This window comes from Cyrtonyx montezumae, unplaced genomic scaffold, assembly GCF_038088225.1.
Source record: "Cyrtonyx montezumae isolate F1298 unplaced genomic scaffold, pur_monq_1.0 scaffold_5, whole genome shotgun sequence".
NCBI classification, from domain to species: domain Eukaryota; kingdom Metazoa; phylum Chordata; class Aves; order Galliformes; family Odontophoridae; genus Cyrtonyx; species Cyrtonyx montezumae.
The window spans coordinates 7948730-7964791 of record NW_027072056.1 but is presented as its reverse complement, the minus strand read 5'-3'; the positions used below and the strand labels follow the sequence as shown (position 1 = coordinate 7964791).

The 16062-nt window shown below is 40.5% G+C and overlaps 1 protein-coding gene across 3 annotated transcripts in view; it reads left to right on the top strand.

Annotated features, from left to right (window-relative positions):
* The window catches only part of DOCK10 (dedicator of cytokinesis 10), a 114291-nt gene that overhangs the window by 21196 nt on the left and 77033 nt on the right, over positions 1-16062 (top strand). For 2 of the 3 annotated variants that reach the window (XM_065748332.1, XM_065748333.1), the window contains exons 2-3: positions 6192-6311; positions 13686-13775. In XM_065748332.1, the coding sequence (XP_065604404.1) occupies positions 6192-6311; positions 13686-13775 (210 nt within the window). The remainder of the gene's footprint in view (positions 1-6191; positions 6312-13685; positions 13776-16062) is intronic. The other variant, XM_065748334.1, reaches the window with a different exon arrangement.

Sequence of the window (16062 nt, the reverse complement as noted above, 5' to 3'; positions counted from 1 at the left end):
AGTATAAAAAGAGCGACTGTCTGTCTCAGTTCTGGCTGTGCTTCCTTGGCACCTCCCTGCTTACCTTTTGCATGCCCTGAATGTCTTCTCCTGTGCTTGAAACGAGATACTTATTTTCTGTAAAGGTTTAATGACCCCTTAGCAAGTGTGGGGTGAGCTGGAAGCAGAGTGAGGGCAGGTCTGTGGGGTGAGAGCATGTGGAGCTGATGGGACCTGCCTGTCCCTGCAGCCGAGCAAACCTACAGGAGCTGGGATGCACATCCAGTAGGGAAGTGCACACCCAGTGCATCACATGTGGGTCACCACTGTACTTCCCAATGGCGAATTGGTACATACACTGCTCCAACAAACAGCAATTTTTGGTGGCTCCATAAAGCATAGATGGTCATCTAGCCTCTGCTACAGCTCTTTGAATATCCAGGCATTCACATTCATCAGAGCTGCTGTGCAGCCTGCGCTGTCAGCAAGTCTGAAGACAGGGTTAAATCCAGCCCATAATCTGCACCTTCTCCAAAAGTCATGCAGTCCTGGCTCTTCTTTAGCTTTGGCTCTAACAGCTTGGACAAGAAATATTTAATTTAAATTGGCCCACCCTGGTGGAATAAAATTAACTGCATATATATCAGCTACATAAAAAATTAAAGTTGTGTTCGATGCCAGATATAACTGGGGATGGGAACGGAAGAACAAGAGTCTGAGAACTGGTTTACATTGATGCCATTTCAGAAATTAATTTACTGCTCTGAGATTTAATAGGATTGGGCTTAGTTAAAAATACCATTGAAAAGTCTACTAAAAAAATACTGTTATTTCAGTAGCTAGTCCTTTATCCTGTAAGTATGCCCTTCTCAGTATCTCGAATGTGTACTCAAATGAACTGTGGTTTTATGCAAGCTATAACATGAGTGAAATACAAAATCAGTCCTGCCTGATATTGGTCAATCTTACCATCACAACTCTTCTCAATTTTTACAAACACATGGTGGATCTTCCTGTCTTGAAGGTATATTTATTCAGGTAACGAGAGCCCAACAGTTTAAATCCTTTATTTTCTCTGTAGCTGTGTCTTTCATTTGCTTCTGTCTTTTGTGAGTACTTTAACAGAAGATATTTATTTAAACATCTGTAATAAATTCAGAACCTCTAGATACTCAGAATTTGGTGTCTGGGAAGCAAAGACCAGATCTTAAAGCATTAGAAAAATCTTAGCATTTGGTGTCGATTATTTTTAGAATGGGGAAGTGCTTGGGTGACCATCCATAGACTGCTAGTCTCAATTGCATCATTTCCTCCTTCAATGAGTGTTCATAGAAATATGACTTCAGGAGGATGATATTAAGTCATTTTATCCTATAATTATGAAGAAAAGTGTGTACTAGCATTAACACATAGTGTCTCTGCAGCTGGAGGCAAGCCATGTGCCATATCTGTTTCTGTAAAATAATGTGGATATGTTGGGTCATTACTGATGAGAAAAAAACAATTGTTGTATCTAGATCAGAAGATTATAGCGTGTGTCTCATTCATGTAGGTGGATTTATACGGTACTCATTCATGTAGGTGGATTTATACGGTACTCATTCATGTAGGTGGATTTTGATCGGATGACACATCACTGGTGAAGTTCTGGGCTGCTCCACCTTTGCAAAGTGAGGTGGTAACTAACTGTGCTTATTAGTGACAGCCATCCCAAAGGGTTTTAGAAAAGCTGGCTTAGCAATGTGCAGAGGTATGCTCAGCAGCTCTGTTGGTGTGTAAGGGAAATGGTTCTGTTGTGGCTGTTGGAGCAGGTTGAGGAGTTGGAGAGTGCCTTTTGCTACATGTAGTCACAGCCATTTCAGTACAACAGAAAATAATTCATTACTCATTTGAGATAGAGAATATAAAAAGCACTATAAAAATCCAAGCCAGCATAATTTGATCTTGGCACACAGATTGCTTGGCTGGTCTGTTTCCAAAAAGAGCAGACAAGTTAAATTGAGGAGAGGCAGTGCTCTGATTATTAAAGCTTTAAATCAGCCCTACTCATTTACAAATCTCTGCTAGCACTTGCAGGGAGAAATCTGCTAATCCCCACATCACTGCTTCAGTCTGCCTGTAACAAGCAAACTGAACAGTCATTCCACATCTTTGAGAGCAACTGCTGACTGGAATAGCTGCTGCTTCCTGTCATAAGTGTAACACCGAGAGCTGGAGTGCCTGGCTCTGCTTAAGATAAAGGATGGGCTCTGCAGAGGACAGGGGATGTGCATGTGCTTAGTGTTAGGATCTATAGGAACACGTAGGATTCCTGATATTTCAATAAGTAGAAACCTCTAAAGAGAGGTCTCATGATTATAATGTTATCATGCTTGGTGTCAGCAGAAGAGTTTGGGTTATTACTTCTAACTCTGATTTATGAGACTTGAAGTAATACAATATTGCCCGTCATGCAGGATTTTGTTGTAAAGTCATAGAAGGGATAACAACATTTGTCACTGCATCAGCATCACTATAAATGTTGAAGTTCTTCCCTGGAAAGCTTTGAACTAATTTGGATAATGTCACATCTATTTACAAGCACAATGCAACTAAATGCATACTCTTTCACATAGGACTTCTCTGTTAATTTCTGTTAAAATGTTTATAGCAGCTCGTGTGCTTTGCAGTGCTGAGAGCAAGAGAATTAATACTGTGGGAACAGTGATGTTTATATGCTCTGTTTCTCTGCTTCAGGGTTTTCTCGAGTTTCATTCCTCGCACAGATGACCTTGCAACTGTCGAGGAGACATTTGGCCCTGGAGAGTTCCAGGCATCTATCAGGGGCAGCTTTCTGAGTGCTGTGTGTTTCTGAGGAGAAAAGAGGCCAAGGCAGCACGACTTGCCCTGCCTCCACCTGCATCTCTCTGACTGTGTCAGTGAATCTGCAGGAGATGTAGCAGTACCCACACCAGCTTTGCAGGGATTTCCAGGGGGAAGAAGAAATACCTCTTCATTCCCTCAGTCCCAGCAAAGAGGGTAGTTCCCATCTGTGTAGAGAACCTGTGAGTACTGTGTGCATTTTTATGGGAACCCCCCCATATTTGAAGAGTGTCCAAAAATTGGTGGAATTTCCCAGCTCTTTCTTAGACTGTAACTTTAGTAGGAAGGTAGCTACTTATATTGCTTGCTTGCCTTGTTTTTTTTTGTTTTTTTTTTTGTTTTTTTTTTTTTAAGATTTTTTGAAAGGTACTGTTGATGATGATAAAGTTTCTCAAGAGCACAAGACCTAGATTAATATTGTCTTACCACATCTCTGTTTTTGGAGGGTGGACATTCATGGTTACAGTGGCATGCCTGGCTTACTTAAACCTGAGATTATTACAAAACCAGCAGTACTGTGGTATCTGGTTTTAGAATTGAGGGTTCTTAGTGTAGTTAATGTTGTGAACTTTCTGCAGAAGTGTATGTGCTTTAGTGAAACCACTGCACAGTAAACATGCCTTCATGAAACACTTGTATCTCACGAACATCAGTGCATGTGTTTCTTCATTTTACTTTGTTTCCTTGCAAGTGGCTGCTTGAAGGCTTTCTGCTGAAGATAACAGTAACTCTGCTACAAATTTGCTTTCTTCAAAATGTAAACAGTAAAGCTTTAGTTTTCAGACCTGCGCATTGTTAGTGGTGCGCTCAGCATTTGCCAGTGGTGTTTCCTCTTCGTGTTTAACTTGTTGAGATGTAGGTCTCATTTGCAATATTTAATAAATAGAGATATAGATATAATGGAGGAGAGTCTAGAAATTGTGGCTAAAGGATACTGCAGTGACTTAACTTGAAAGGAAGTGAGAGGGAGCTGTGTGGTGCAATGATTGGATGAGCCCTTTGCGTTCTGGTGAAGGTCTGCTCTAGGTAGATGGCATGCTGAAACACCATGCTAAAGAGTACTCCTTGTACTTCAGTTTGATTGTTTATTGGGCAGAGCTGGATATTAACACATCAGCTCTTACAGTACAGGGCCCGCTTCTGGCTTGTGGCAGTCTGAGGTGATGTGGCTGGAGTGATATGAAGTCTCAAGGGTTCTGTTGGGTTGCCTCTTCTTGAACATCACTCCCTGTTGTGCAGTCCTGCCACATAATGTAAATTTTTCAAGCTGTTTATTCTCTTTAGGGCCTTTTGTTTTACAATGTCCTTTCTTTAGATAAGGTGTTTTTGGCTTTTTCCCTTTAAAACAGTCCAAGTTTCATTTCTAATTCATCATCCTTTTCATAAATCTGACAGAACTGTGCTTGCCTCGAAGTTCATCCAGGGGGGAATCTAGCATTATATCAATGTGGTGGAATCCCTCTGTTTTGTTTTTTTTTTCTTCATATTTAGTTAGCTCTTGTAGTGGCTTCCTGGGGTTGGTAGTTACACCGTATTGAGGGTAGGCCAAGTATTGTTTCTCTTTCCTCTCTCTCCCTCACATCGTAAAGCAATATTAATGAACCAGTTTCCTTGGGAAAGAGCTCTCCAAAAAAGTTGTTTATTACTGTTATGTGTAGATCCTTTGTATCTTTTGTAAAACTTTAGTGTCTCAACATCAGTAGATATTGCCTTTGGCCTATAAATGCTAAGTCCTAGTGACTATTAGAAGTTTATTAACTTTGAGCCCACGAACATAACTTAGACCGTTAATAGACTGAAAAGAGAGTTAGTAGACATGAGCAGTTGAAGGAACCACTCCAACTTTTTAAATTGCATCTCCATCCTTGGAGGTTTTCAAGACTCGTCTGAACAAGTTCCTAGGCAGCTTGACTCCAGTTGCCCTGCTCTCAGCTGGGACTAGTCTGGCTGCTTCTTGGGAGACCCTTGATCAGCAGTTGAACAACTTCTTAGGAGTGTGCGTGTCCCACTGTTTTAATCTATTTTGCATGGCTGTATTGATGATGCTTAATAAAACTTTATGGATCCATTTGATACCAAAGGAAGATTTGAACTTGATGTATATAAAGAGTGTACGCATGCACTAAGGGAAAAAATCTTGAGATGACTGTAATTACTGAAAAAAATAGGAACTTTGAAGAACAAAGCTAAATGATGTAGCTGAGTGATATCTTTGCACCATCACATGTATAATGGACCACATGTATACAATTTATACAACAGTATATAGTGGACAGTCATCAGATTGTCCTTTGGAGAAATTGGTTTTATGGAGATGTGGAAGCTTTCTTTTCTGATACACCATGGTTTTGGTCTAGATAAGAGGGAGGGGAAACTTTATATTATTCTGAACAATGCAGTGCAAGAACGTTGCAGGTAAAATACAGCTTATTTAATGACTGTTGTCGTGTCAGGCAAAAGTGTTTCAGCATTTGCTTTCCTCTGGGATCCTCTGTTTTCTCTCTTACCCATTTTATACCATAAAATACTCATACCCTTCTACCACTTCTCTTGCTCCTTCTGATTTACTTTTTCATGATGCTGCAGAATCTTTGCATTAAGCAAATGTTGTTGCCCTAATACATCTGGTTAACGTATTCTTGCATGTCAAATGGGCTTCCCTTTTTCTGTTTCTGTGTTGTATTTCAAGACCATGTGAATTTACTTTTGTTTTGCTGTTCCTGTGGGAGTTTCTTACTTTATTACTGTCTCCACCAATAATTGAACTGTTGTAACTAAACTAAACTAGGTTCTGACAAGAGAAACCATGGGAATGCCAGGTAATTTATTCCAACAGAGTAACTTTGGATTATTACCAAGTAAAACAGTGTGATGGCACAAGCTATCAACAGTTCATGCAGTTGGGACTGTGCAGGAGAACAAAGAAATTAGCTCACAGTAATGGAATCAAGTGCTGATAGAGTAGATTATTTATTCTACAAAACGTTAGCTCGAAATGGTATCTATTTTCATTTCAAATTGTGCCCATCTATCTATTCGAGAGAGTTTCTGAGAATGGCAGACAAGTTAATGTGGTCAGTTGAGTCTCCATAATGAGCTGAGTAATTGCCTTTGAGTTAGCAGGTTGAGAATAACCATCACAACTGGCCCAGGTTCCTCGCTTCCACTTCTCTAAATTAGTTCTGTTGCAGCAAGCGAGGAAGTGGGAGTGAGATGGGGGGAGAAGTCATTCCTATTTACATGTAAAAGAGTAAAAACGAAGATGATCTCATTTTATGGAGTAGGGGGAGGGGGAAGAAAGGAGAATTTGAGTGTAGAGATATTACCTGATCTTTTTTTTTTCTCTACAGCAGGAAAAACCAAAACTCTTGGAGCCTTTGGATTACGAAGCTGTTATCACAGAGATTGAGAAAAATATTGGAGATAGCCTGTTTAAAGATCTGATATTATTCCCTGATGATGACTTTTCAGTAAGTATGAAGTAAACGTGTTTGTTTTTTTTTCTCTTCTTCTTCTCTTCTCTTTTTTTCTCTTCTGTTTGTTTATTTTATCCTCACCTCTAAAGAGAGAGACAGAATTGTCCTCAGGGCTGTCTAAGACTTTTCTTAATTTATTCATAGCTCCTTATTCCTCTCCAACTAAATTCACACTTTTTTTTTTCCTCTGACATTTGTAAATGAGTGAACTTATAGTTCTGTAATAGGTACAGCACAAAGCTTTGGTTTTCCGGAATATGTATCAGAAACTCTACACAGGTTATTCTGTAACACGTACTTCTTGGTTCACTCAACACAGTGGTAGTTTAGTATGTGTTGGAATTTCTCCCCACTGTTATAATCTAACATAATTATAGCTCCATAACTTACTTACAGTCTATCTGATCCTATTCCACTTGATGTATTTGACCAGCATGGCTTTTGACTTTATAGATGGTAACTTTATGGCTGTAACATATATCCAAGCTGTGCCATTTACCAACATCAGTTTGCACAAGAAGAGTACATTTGAACAGACTTGATTTTGTTTAGTTTTGGAGCTTTCTCAGCTGTGGATGTAGACCTGGAAAGCTGTTCTTGAGTGCTGGTTATGTAACTCCAGTGCCAAAGTAGCTCCTGTGATGGGGCACTGAGAGGCTGTGGATACTGCCACAGGGCTGCCCAACCTCATCTGTGGCTGCCCAGAGGTGGGCCTGACAAGCTGTGAAGAATTCAAGAATTCAAGCTCAGGAGGGCAAGAGCTGCCTGCAAGGTGGTTTCAGAGGCGTGCTGCCAGGCAGGTGAGCTGGCAGATTGCCTGCACCTTACAGCAATTTCTTCAAAATCAGCCGATCTCTGTAGAAGATTTTATTTTGATGAATAGGTGTTGTCTGATGGAAATACATTTCAATCTGTGACCGACTGTAACTGCTGTTACTGTGCAAGAGCCTTTCCCATCAGCTGATGACACTGCCTCTGTCCTAGGAGGCTGGGTTAATCTAATAGACTGCTTTGTTTTACTAAATGGATTCTATTTCCTTGGTGGCATTAACTGAGTTAATGTGCTCGTGGGATTGAGGAGGAACTAAACAGAATACATTTTGCCATCACTGCTAATTCCTTTATCCATTTTAAACATTTGTGAATTTATGAAATTGAAAATTAGCATTATAAAGCTGACTAGACCTACTGTGTGCTGCCACAAGGCCCTTGAGCCCCTGGATTTAGAATAACTGAGCCCAAGTCAGTGGAGCAAAAGAAGCTGATTTTTCTCAGCAAAAGGAGAATTATGTCCTACTGCTCAAGACCTCTGTCTGTCAAACCATATTTTCATATCCTTGTTTTCATTTTGAGCTGTTTCAGCCTGACATTAGTTGCTACTTCTATTTTGTTTTCTTTGTATTGTTTTGCAATTGTACCTCATAGTGAACTGCTTACATACTAGAGATGACCTGTACTCACAAAAGAGCAGAGGCAGTGACACGTGGGGTCCGTAGCCTTGCAATAAATCTGTCTCTTTGTTTGTTTGTTTTTTGTTTTGCTATCTTCTGTTGAAGTCAACTGCAGCTTATGTCACTGGGCAGGGCTGCAGAGCTTCACAAGCAGACAGGTTTTTCAGCTGCAGAGCATCTATTTATAGCCCTGCTCCTTCCTGCTGAAATATCACCTGTGCACAGCAGTCTCGGTCAGCCATTTGAGTAGAAAGAGATCCAGGTCTGACTGAATTAAGAGGTGCTCAGGCTGGCTCTGATTGTCATTTAATGTGATAATGCCTCAGGAAATTGTGTGTGTTACTGCTGAACAATAACCATTAGAATTGCTTCAGACTTTGTGGCTCAGGGATGATGCAGCCCCACTTTGGGCCTTTGTTAGCACACCATGGGCAAAAGCCTCTTCAGTGTGAAAGCCAACCAAATGTGCTAGGTGAAGAAGTGAGCATAAAAGAAAATTCTGTTTTTAATAATAATTGGCCATTTCCAGATCTGTAGTATTCACTGCATACATCATTTATGGACAAATTATTTATATAGCTGCAGTACTGTCTGATCTATTCTTTGATCTCCAATTCCTTTCTCTTTGAAAGCAATCCTAAGAGAAGGCATGCTTCCTCACAAGACCTTTTTAGGTCCTTTCTAGTGTCTTGCCATAAGTGTACAGGACAGTAAAGAATTCTTGATATTGATCTGAGCCTGATACTCTTCTGTTTCTCTGCATTTCAACAGAGGAATACAAGGCACGTGTGTCATAAAGATGCATTCTGTGATTTAACTCCAGCTAGGAAAAAGATGCTTCTTTTTTTTGTGATTGTGCCTAATAGTTCTTAAAAAAAAAAAAAAACAACCATTGATTGTTGCTTGTTAATTCTCCTCCTGCCTGTCCAAAGCCCACTTTGCCTTTGGAAAAAAAGTGCACAGATTTGCTTCACTATTATCTGCTCCTGAATCCCATGAACTCATGGCCTCTCTGTGCTGGAAAACAGTGGCTAGTGGAAATTTCTACTTCAAAACTTTGCAGCAGTGCAGCAACTGTGTGGAGGAAGGATTGGCACAGCTTCATAGGAGCTCCTTGTCACATGAATGTGAGCTTGGGTTGCACTTCGTAGTAAGTGGGAGTTTATGTCCTTGTACTCACTGAAGTGCGTAGTGATGCTAGTAGATTGGCAGACTCCTCTTATTTGGGTTACAGTACTCATTCCACCTTCTGTTCTCCCAGACCTGGTTATGTTCTTCCTTTACCACTGGACCATTGTCTGGCATTCCATTTTTTCACTTTTCTCTTATGTGTGTACTGGAACCATGAAAGTGTGATGACTTCATTCAGATCTGTCTCCCTCTCACCTTTAGCATTTCCCTTCTTTGTCCTGTATGGCTCTGTTACCAGACATTTGCACTTGTGCTCTTAAGCACCTGCATGTATCCGAGCAAACTGCTTGCTCTATTCTTTTCTAAGTACTTTTCCATTCCTTCTTCATGTCACCATCCTTCTGAAATTCACTGAACCTGCAGCAGTCCCTTCTTAGATCTCCAGGATCTCAGGTCTTATGTGGAATCAATAGTGTCCTCTCTTAATGACAACAGGCTCAGCATTGTGTGCTTGTGTTGAGGTTCAATGAAAATATATGTTAATTTATGTTGATATACATTAATATACATTATTATGTATATTATATGTAATCACATTGTGTATTAATATACATGATAATTAATGTACATTAATATACATTATTATATACTAATATACATTAATGTACATTAATAATCATAAAAAGGCAATTGGAAATATTTAATGTGTACTTTGGTTTAATATAGAAAAAAATCATGTTCAACTCTGTTTCCTTGTCTGAAATGGTGGACATGTGTTGTAGAAGTAGCTCTAAATGAGGGAGCGAGAGTCTTGTTGGAAGTAGTCCTGTAAACCCTGGTATTGTTTCTGACATCAGAAGAGATACCGTGGTGGATTACTGGTTGTTTTCAATAGCACATGGCTTATCCAACACTTTCCCATGTGGTAAGCAATATCTCTTCATAAGAGAAGAACTGAAATTTGGTCCATTACTCGTGACTAACAAGGTGTGAGATGTTTCACGTGTGAGTTCACATCAGCTGGGTGTAGCAGAATGGTGAGGGGCAGCTAGGCTGAGAAAGATGTACTTCAGCTGTTTATAAAGAGAGAACTAAAGCAGCCTGCAAAACAGACACCGTGGGAGCATGGCCCCTCACACTAAGTGTGGTCCTATAAGCAATGGGACATGTTGAAGCTGTCCCTTTGATGCATACTGTGCTTGCTTTCCTGTCCCTGTGGCCCTGCATTTACCACTCTGTGGTGAGGTTAGGGCTAGCAGCAGCCCTCAGTTCCACCTTGGCCTTGCTTTGTAAGCTGATGGACTAACTCGATACCATTTTCACTAAAGTAAAGTAAACCTGTTTACTTAGATTCAGTGTCTCAAGCTGCTTAGATTCATTTTCATTTCAGCATTAACACATATGAATGTTTCTGTCTGTGTGCAGTTAGCTCTCTTAGCAAGCCTGCCTTTTCTGGAAGTAAATGTAATCATTTTTGACACATCTGTATAAAAATTTAACCACTGGTTGCATGCTTTCAGACTAAGAACTGTTTGAATAGAGTCAGGTCAGAGTGAGAGTGTTTGAAATGGTAAGCTGTGTTTGAACTCCATTTTCAAGTCCTACACTTGCCATGTCAGTGGGAAGAAGGCGAAGTCTGAAAACATTATTCTTTATCAGCTGTTGGTAAGGAGCAATATTAGCCTGTGGCTTTCACTGTAGAAGTAGTCTTCAGTGAATGTACTGAAAGGGCACCTAATTAAATTGCACTTTATAACTAATCAGACAGCTGGGGCCATCAGTTTGTGCAAATTAAACACTGGCTAAGTGCCTCGAAACGTTATTGGAATAGGGATTTTTTTTTTAAATGGATATCCAGAAGACTTTCTACAAAGTCTTTGTGTCAAGTTTTAAGTTAATGTCTGTGCTATTCAATTCTCAGTGTCGTCGTCCACAATCCAGAAGATGCTTTTTTAACCTTTGACTTGAACACACAGTTGCTACAAGTGCTTAAACAGAAAGCTAGATTGCAATCATAACTCAGCAGCATGCTGAATTCTGTGACAGCCTGCAATTTTTTCAGCATTTATTCAGATATTGAACTTCAGTTTGTTGTGGGTTTTTTTTTGTTTGTTTTTAAGTAAAAAAAAAAAACTTTTGCTTGAACAAATACTCTGACAGATGTACCTTAAAGGCCATTCAGCTTTGGAAGTAATCAGCTCTGAACAAGAAGCGTTTTTGTGGCCAGACTTGCGCAGCAAAGTGGTTGATCATAACTAATTCTCAGAAGGGAAGTGCTTTGTAGCTTTTAAAGCAAGGTTAAATATAACAATACACAAGGTTTGTCATGTCCCAGTTCTATGTAAATAAGCCTATGATATTCTTTGGTAAAGCCCACAAATGCAACCAGCCCCACGTTACCTAGTTTTTGCACGACTCTGTTTTCTTTCAAGTGCAGTGCTGTTGAGGAGAAGAGCAGGGTGAGCGTTGGGTGTGCAGCAGTGGGCTGGAGTTCCGTTTCTCGTTCTGCCACAGTCTCGTTGCTTCTCTCATAAACTCTGTGAGGGAGGGAGGCATAACAACCCCGATGGGAAAACTTTTAGCTGTCTTAGTGTGTTGCTGTCTATTGTATGCTGATATATATTTTATACCTAATTCATTTTAACTAAATACTGAAAAATATCTTCTGCGTAGTATGCAGGACAAATATATTTAATTGTAGCTGCAGAAACCGACAGCCTCTTCTGCTTGACTAAGTCACCATCTGGACAGGGTGAGCATGAGGTACAGAGTGCATCACACATGTCCTTTCTGTGTCCCCACTCTGCCTTGCATCTGGAAATCTGGTCTCTAGCAGCAGTGACTTCATGGAAGGGCAGCCTACGTGTTTTGTGGCTTCTGTTTCTGGCAGCTGGGCCCCAGCCCAGCAGTGCAATGTCTGGGGGTTTTCAGCTCTGCTCAGAGATGGCATCCTCTCAGAATTGCTTAAAAAAAGGGACTTAGTGTCACGTATGTGTGAAATAATTAATGAAATGTTTTCCAGAGGCTGTGAGTATTGCTGGGAAGTCCCTAGCAAAGAAGGATTCAGTCATTTTCACAGTTACTAAATGTGAACTGAAAATCCATATTTCTCCATCTGTTGTCTCTCTTACTCACAGACTAAATGACTGTGTGAATCTTCTCTGCATATAGGCTTTGGTAATGCAAAAGAGGGGAGCCCTACAGCCCGTGTTTATGAGGGACTGTCATTATATATTGGAGCCAAATATTTTAACTGTGCTGTATCCTAAACTATCCAGATGAAACAGGAGGAAGTTGGGAATCCTATGAGGTTTGCACCTGTCTGTGTGGTGCGTGCCTTTCTTTTAGAATTGCACGCATAAGAAGTCATAGGGGGAACCAATACGTAGGCTGTATAAGAAAAATGCAGTCAATAAAAGCCAGCTGATTGTCACATACAGCCTGGGTACTTCCATTTATGGAGGAAAAAGATAACTGTTTAGTCTGAGGATATGAAACAGATCCTCATGGGCTATCAGCCATGGATGCTACAGGGTGCTTCATGATTGTAGAAAGCAGTGGTTTGTCGTACTAACCTGGTCAGGTGCTGTGGGCCTTCCTGTGGAAATCATGTACCATTCTGTAAGGGAAGAGACAGTGAGGTGTGAGATGACACCAAGTCAAACGTCAGTCCTTGGTTATCTTTAGTTGAGTGATTCCATTGTAACTGAGAGTAGTCTAATCTGCTGGAGTGTGGTGGTGGTTGTTTGCTTTCCACAGAGAAAATGAGTGTGCCTAATCTCATAGAATCACAGAATGGCTTGGGTTGTAAAGGACCTCAAAAGACCATCTAGTTCACATCCCCTGCTGCAGGCCGGGTTGCCGACCACTAAATCAGTCTTCCCAGGGCCCTATCCAACCTGGCCTTGAACATCTCTGGGGACAGAGGATTATTTTAACCTGAGGATTAACTCGAAGTACCCCCAGACCTCCTCCAAGAGTTGTGCACAGAGAGCCTCAGCCATGCAGCAAGCACTGCTGGTGAGCCTGGCCTCTTGCTGGCCTGTTGCAAGCTGAGGAAGTCAGCCTATTTGTGGGGATCATCTGAAGACTGCTTGTCTTTGTGGTCTCCTGCTTGGTCCTGACAAGCCAGCTCAGCCAGGAGATTCTCTTTCAAAAAACAAAACAAAAAAAAGCTTCATTGGTGCCATGTCCACTGATCCAAGAGGGGACTGCTGCTCTGCTGTGTCTGTGCCTGCAGGTGGAAGTGCCCAACTTGAAAGGCTGTCTCAGGGTCCCACTTGCTTTCCTGCAAGCCTGTCTTGCAGCAGTCCTTTTGTAACTTGTTGTGAGGACTTTTCTCCTCCCAAAAGAATCCGAGCTTTTAATTCTATGTCCACATCTCTTTGCTGAAAATGCAGGAGGAGCAGAAGGGAAGTAGAGGAAGCACATAATGCAGTGAGAGTTGGAGTATAGTCTTGGGGAAGGCATGGATGTAAGGAAGAATTAGGATGTTATCCATTTATGATGTTTTCTATCAGAAATTTCAGAGACTGAACCGAGTTTGCTTAGAACAAGCTTGTTCCTGGAAATCTGAATGGTACTTTTGCTTGTAAATAATGCTTTAGCTGATAGTATTAGTAGGGTATGAAGGAGAGTTGGGTTATAGCTGTTCCTGTGCGTGTGTGTTGGCTGTATGAATAACTGAGAAATGCAAGCAGTAATAATCCTGTTTCTTTTGCCTTTGTGAGACAAAACTGCTGTTTCATCATTCTGGCTAATTTGCTTTTTTTTTTTTTATTGTCAGATAGACACAGTTTCACTGGAAATCAGGACACTGTATCCTTCAGTACCTGAAGATGCAGAACAAAAAGCAGAAAATCTCTTCGTTAAAGAGGTAAATGTCTGAAGTGTTTATCTTTATTTTAGTGTTGTTGAGGTGTTTTGAAGCACGTTTGAATTTTGGAAACTAGAAGATGAGGAGAGATTAATAGCATGGCTGTGGTGCTAGTTCTGAGATGGCGGTATCCAGAAAAATCGAGAAGATGCTGAATTTACTCCTCATTCTACTGTTCTCAAACTTAATTTCCTGTCACTGCTTGTCCTTTGGTATTGGCATTTTCACATGAATGTTACTATTGATGCCCTCAATAGTTAGAGCTTAGAAAATATTCATGCCTTTTTAAAGATGTAAATATTTGTCATGATTTCAGACTGTTAAGAGTTATTACAATGTATGTGTCTTATTTGAGGTGTATATTGTCATTATCTGAGGAGGTGTGCAGTGTGAAGGGTGTCTAGAAGCTTGTATTTATTGTCTGTATAGAAAAGCAGTTCTACTTTTCTATTACAATGTCAAGCAAACTTCTGTCATGGCAGTTAGTAAGTAACCACAGCTAGTGTGGTTCTATCTCTTTCTTTAGAAAGTGTTGTTACATTTGTTCCATACCTTGGCTCAGATCAAAAGAAAATATTCTGCTTGCTCTCTTGTTACCTCTGGGATGTTTTGGCTTGTTCGCTGATTTTTATTACTTTGAAGGACATGGAAGACATTGATTGTGCTGTTCAAAGGAATTTACTTCAACCACCCCTCAGAACCTTCTCCTTTCACTGTAAATGTGATGCATAGCCTGTCCTTTGCATTAGCAGAACAGATTTTTAGATTCAAATTTTCAGCCCTGCTTTTATAAAGAATTTAATTGCAAACACTTTAATAATTAGCCAGTAATGTATGCGTTCTTTGCTTTTTTTTCACAGAGGGGTTCTTGCACACCTGGATTTCTACTTTGAATAAGTACAGGAAATTTCATATGTAGTCTAGTTTGCAAGATAATTTGCAGAGGAAAAGTCAGTTGGAGGGAAGCACAGTAGGTTATAAAAAAGAGAATATTAGAAATACAGCTGTTGAATTCTAGTCAATATGATGTTTTACAGGCTCTATTTCTACCCAGCAGCAGGTCTAGAAAGAGCAGAAATAACTTAATGCCAGCTCAAATAGCCTGACCCTCACCATCTTTTGTAATGACAGGAGGGTTAAAAAGATAACACAACTTATGGAATTATTTATCTTTCCAGAATTCTCTCTACCCTCTTAATGCTTTTGGGTCTGTTTTTTATTTTAAGGCTCTTCAAGTAGCAAGCCCAGCACTGTCCTAGTTGCTTTACAGGGAAGGTTGTGATGACAGTGACTACCTGGAATAATACATATTGAGTAGCTCTGTTACCTTTCTCTTCAATATTAGTAAGCCAAACCTGGGGGCAAATAGTAAAAAAACAAACAAACAAAAAAAAACGTACTAAAGGACTAAGACTGTGCGTGGAAATATGGCAGGATAAGATCTTACTGTATAGTAATTTGTATGTTCCAGATTGCCACAAAGCCAAAAGCAATACATAAAATAAATTAAGCTCAGGCTTCCAGTCCAAAATTAAGTAGAACTGAGCATGAGGTGCTGTGAAGATCTATGATTGTAGTCTGCTGCAGTGATTGGAGCAATCTGTGCTGACCCAGCAGCATAGTCTATGTTCCTCCTGGTGCTCAACAGCTCTGCATAGCTGTGCGGGACTGGAGTTCGTGACCTTCACTTCCCTTTTTAAGAGTTGTGAAAAAGCCAAGACTTTACTCAGGGAAGGAATTATCTCCTCCTTCAGATATACTGGGTCTCATGAACCCAGAATAAAATGGCTGTCCATCTGTTGCAGAAAATTTTTCCACTGGCTAGTTCAGTGCTCTTAGTACTGGGTTTAAATCCCTTAGTAAACAAACAAAAATAATAAAGAAAAAGCTCTTGCACAGTAAATCATTGAGTGATAGTGGCTGTTTTGGTTATTTACAGCTGTTCACTTGGGCATTAAGTGGTTTTATTACTTGCAACAGTATCGTCACTTCTCACCTGGAAAAGAAGCATCAGGCCTCCTGTAGGGCTTCATTTTAGGGGCAGTGGATATTAAGGCATCTAGCACCCTGTGGACGTTGCAGGTCTGTGCAGGACTGAGAAGATCCTGGGAATCTGCCCCAGACATTTCCTTGGAGTCGAGACCACTGCCTTCTTCCAGGCACCAATCCCACATAGCTGATGTGCTGCTAGCTCACAGTGGTGCACATTAACGTGTTTCAGGGTGTGGGTGTTCACATAAAATGCAAAGATGTTTCCTCTCTCCCACCATTCTTTATCAAACTCCAA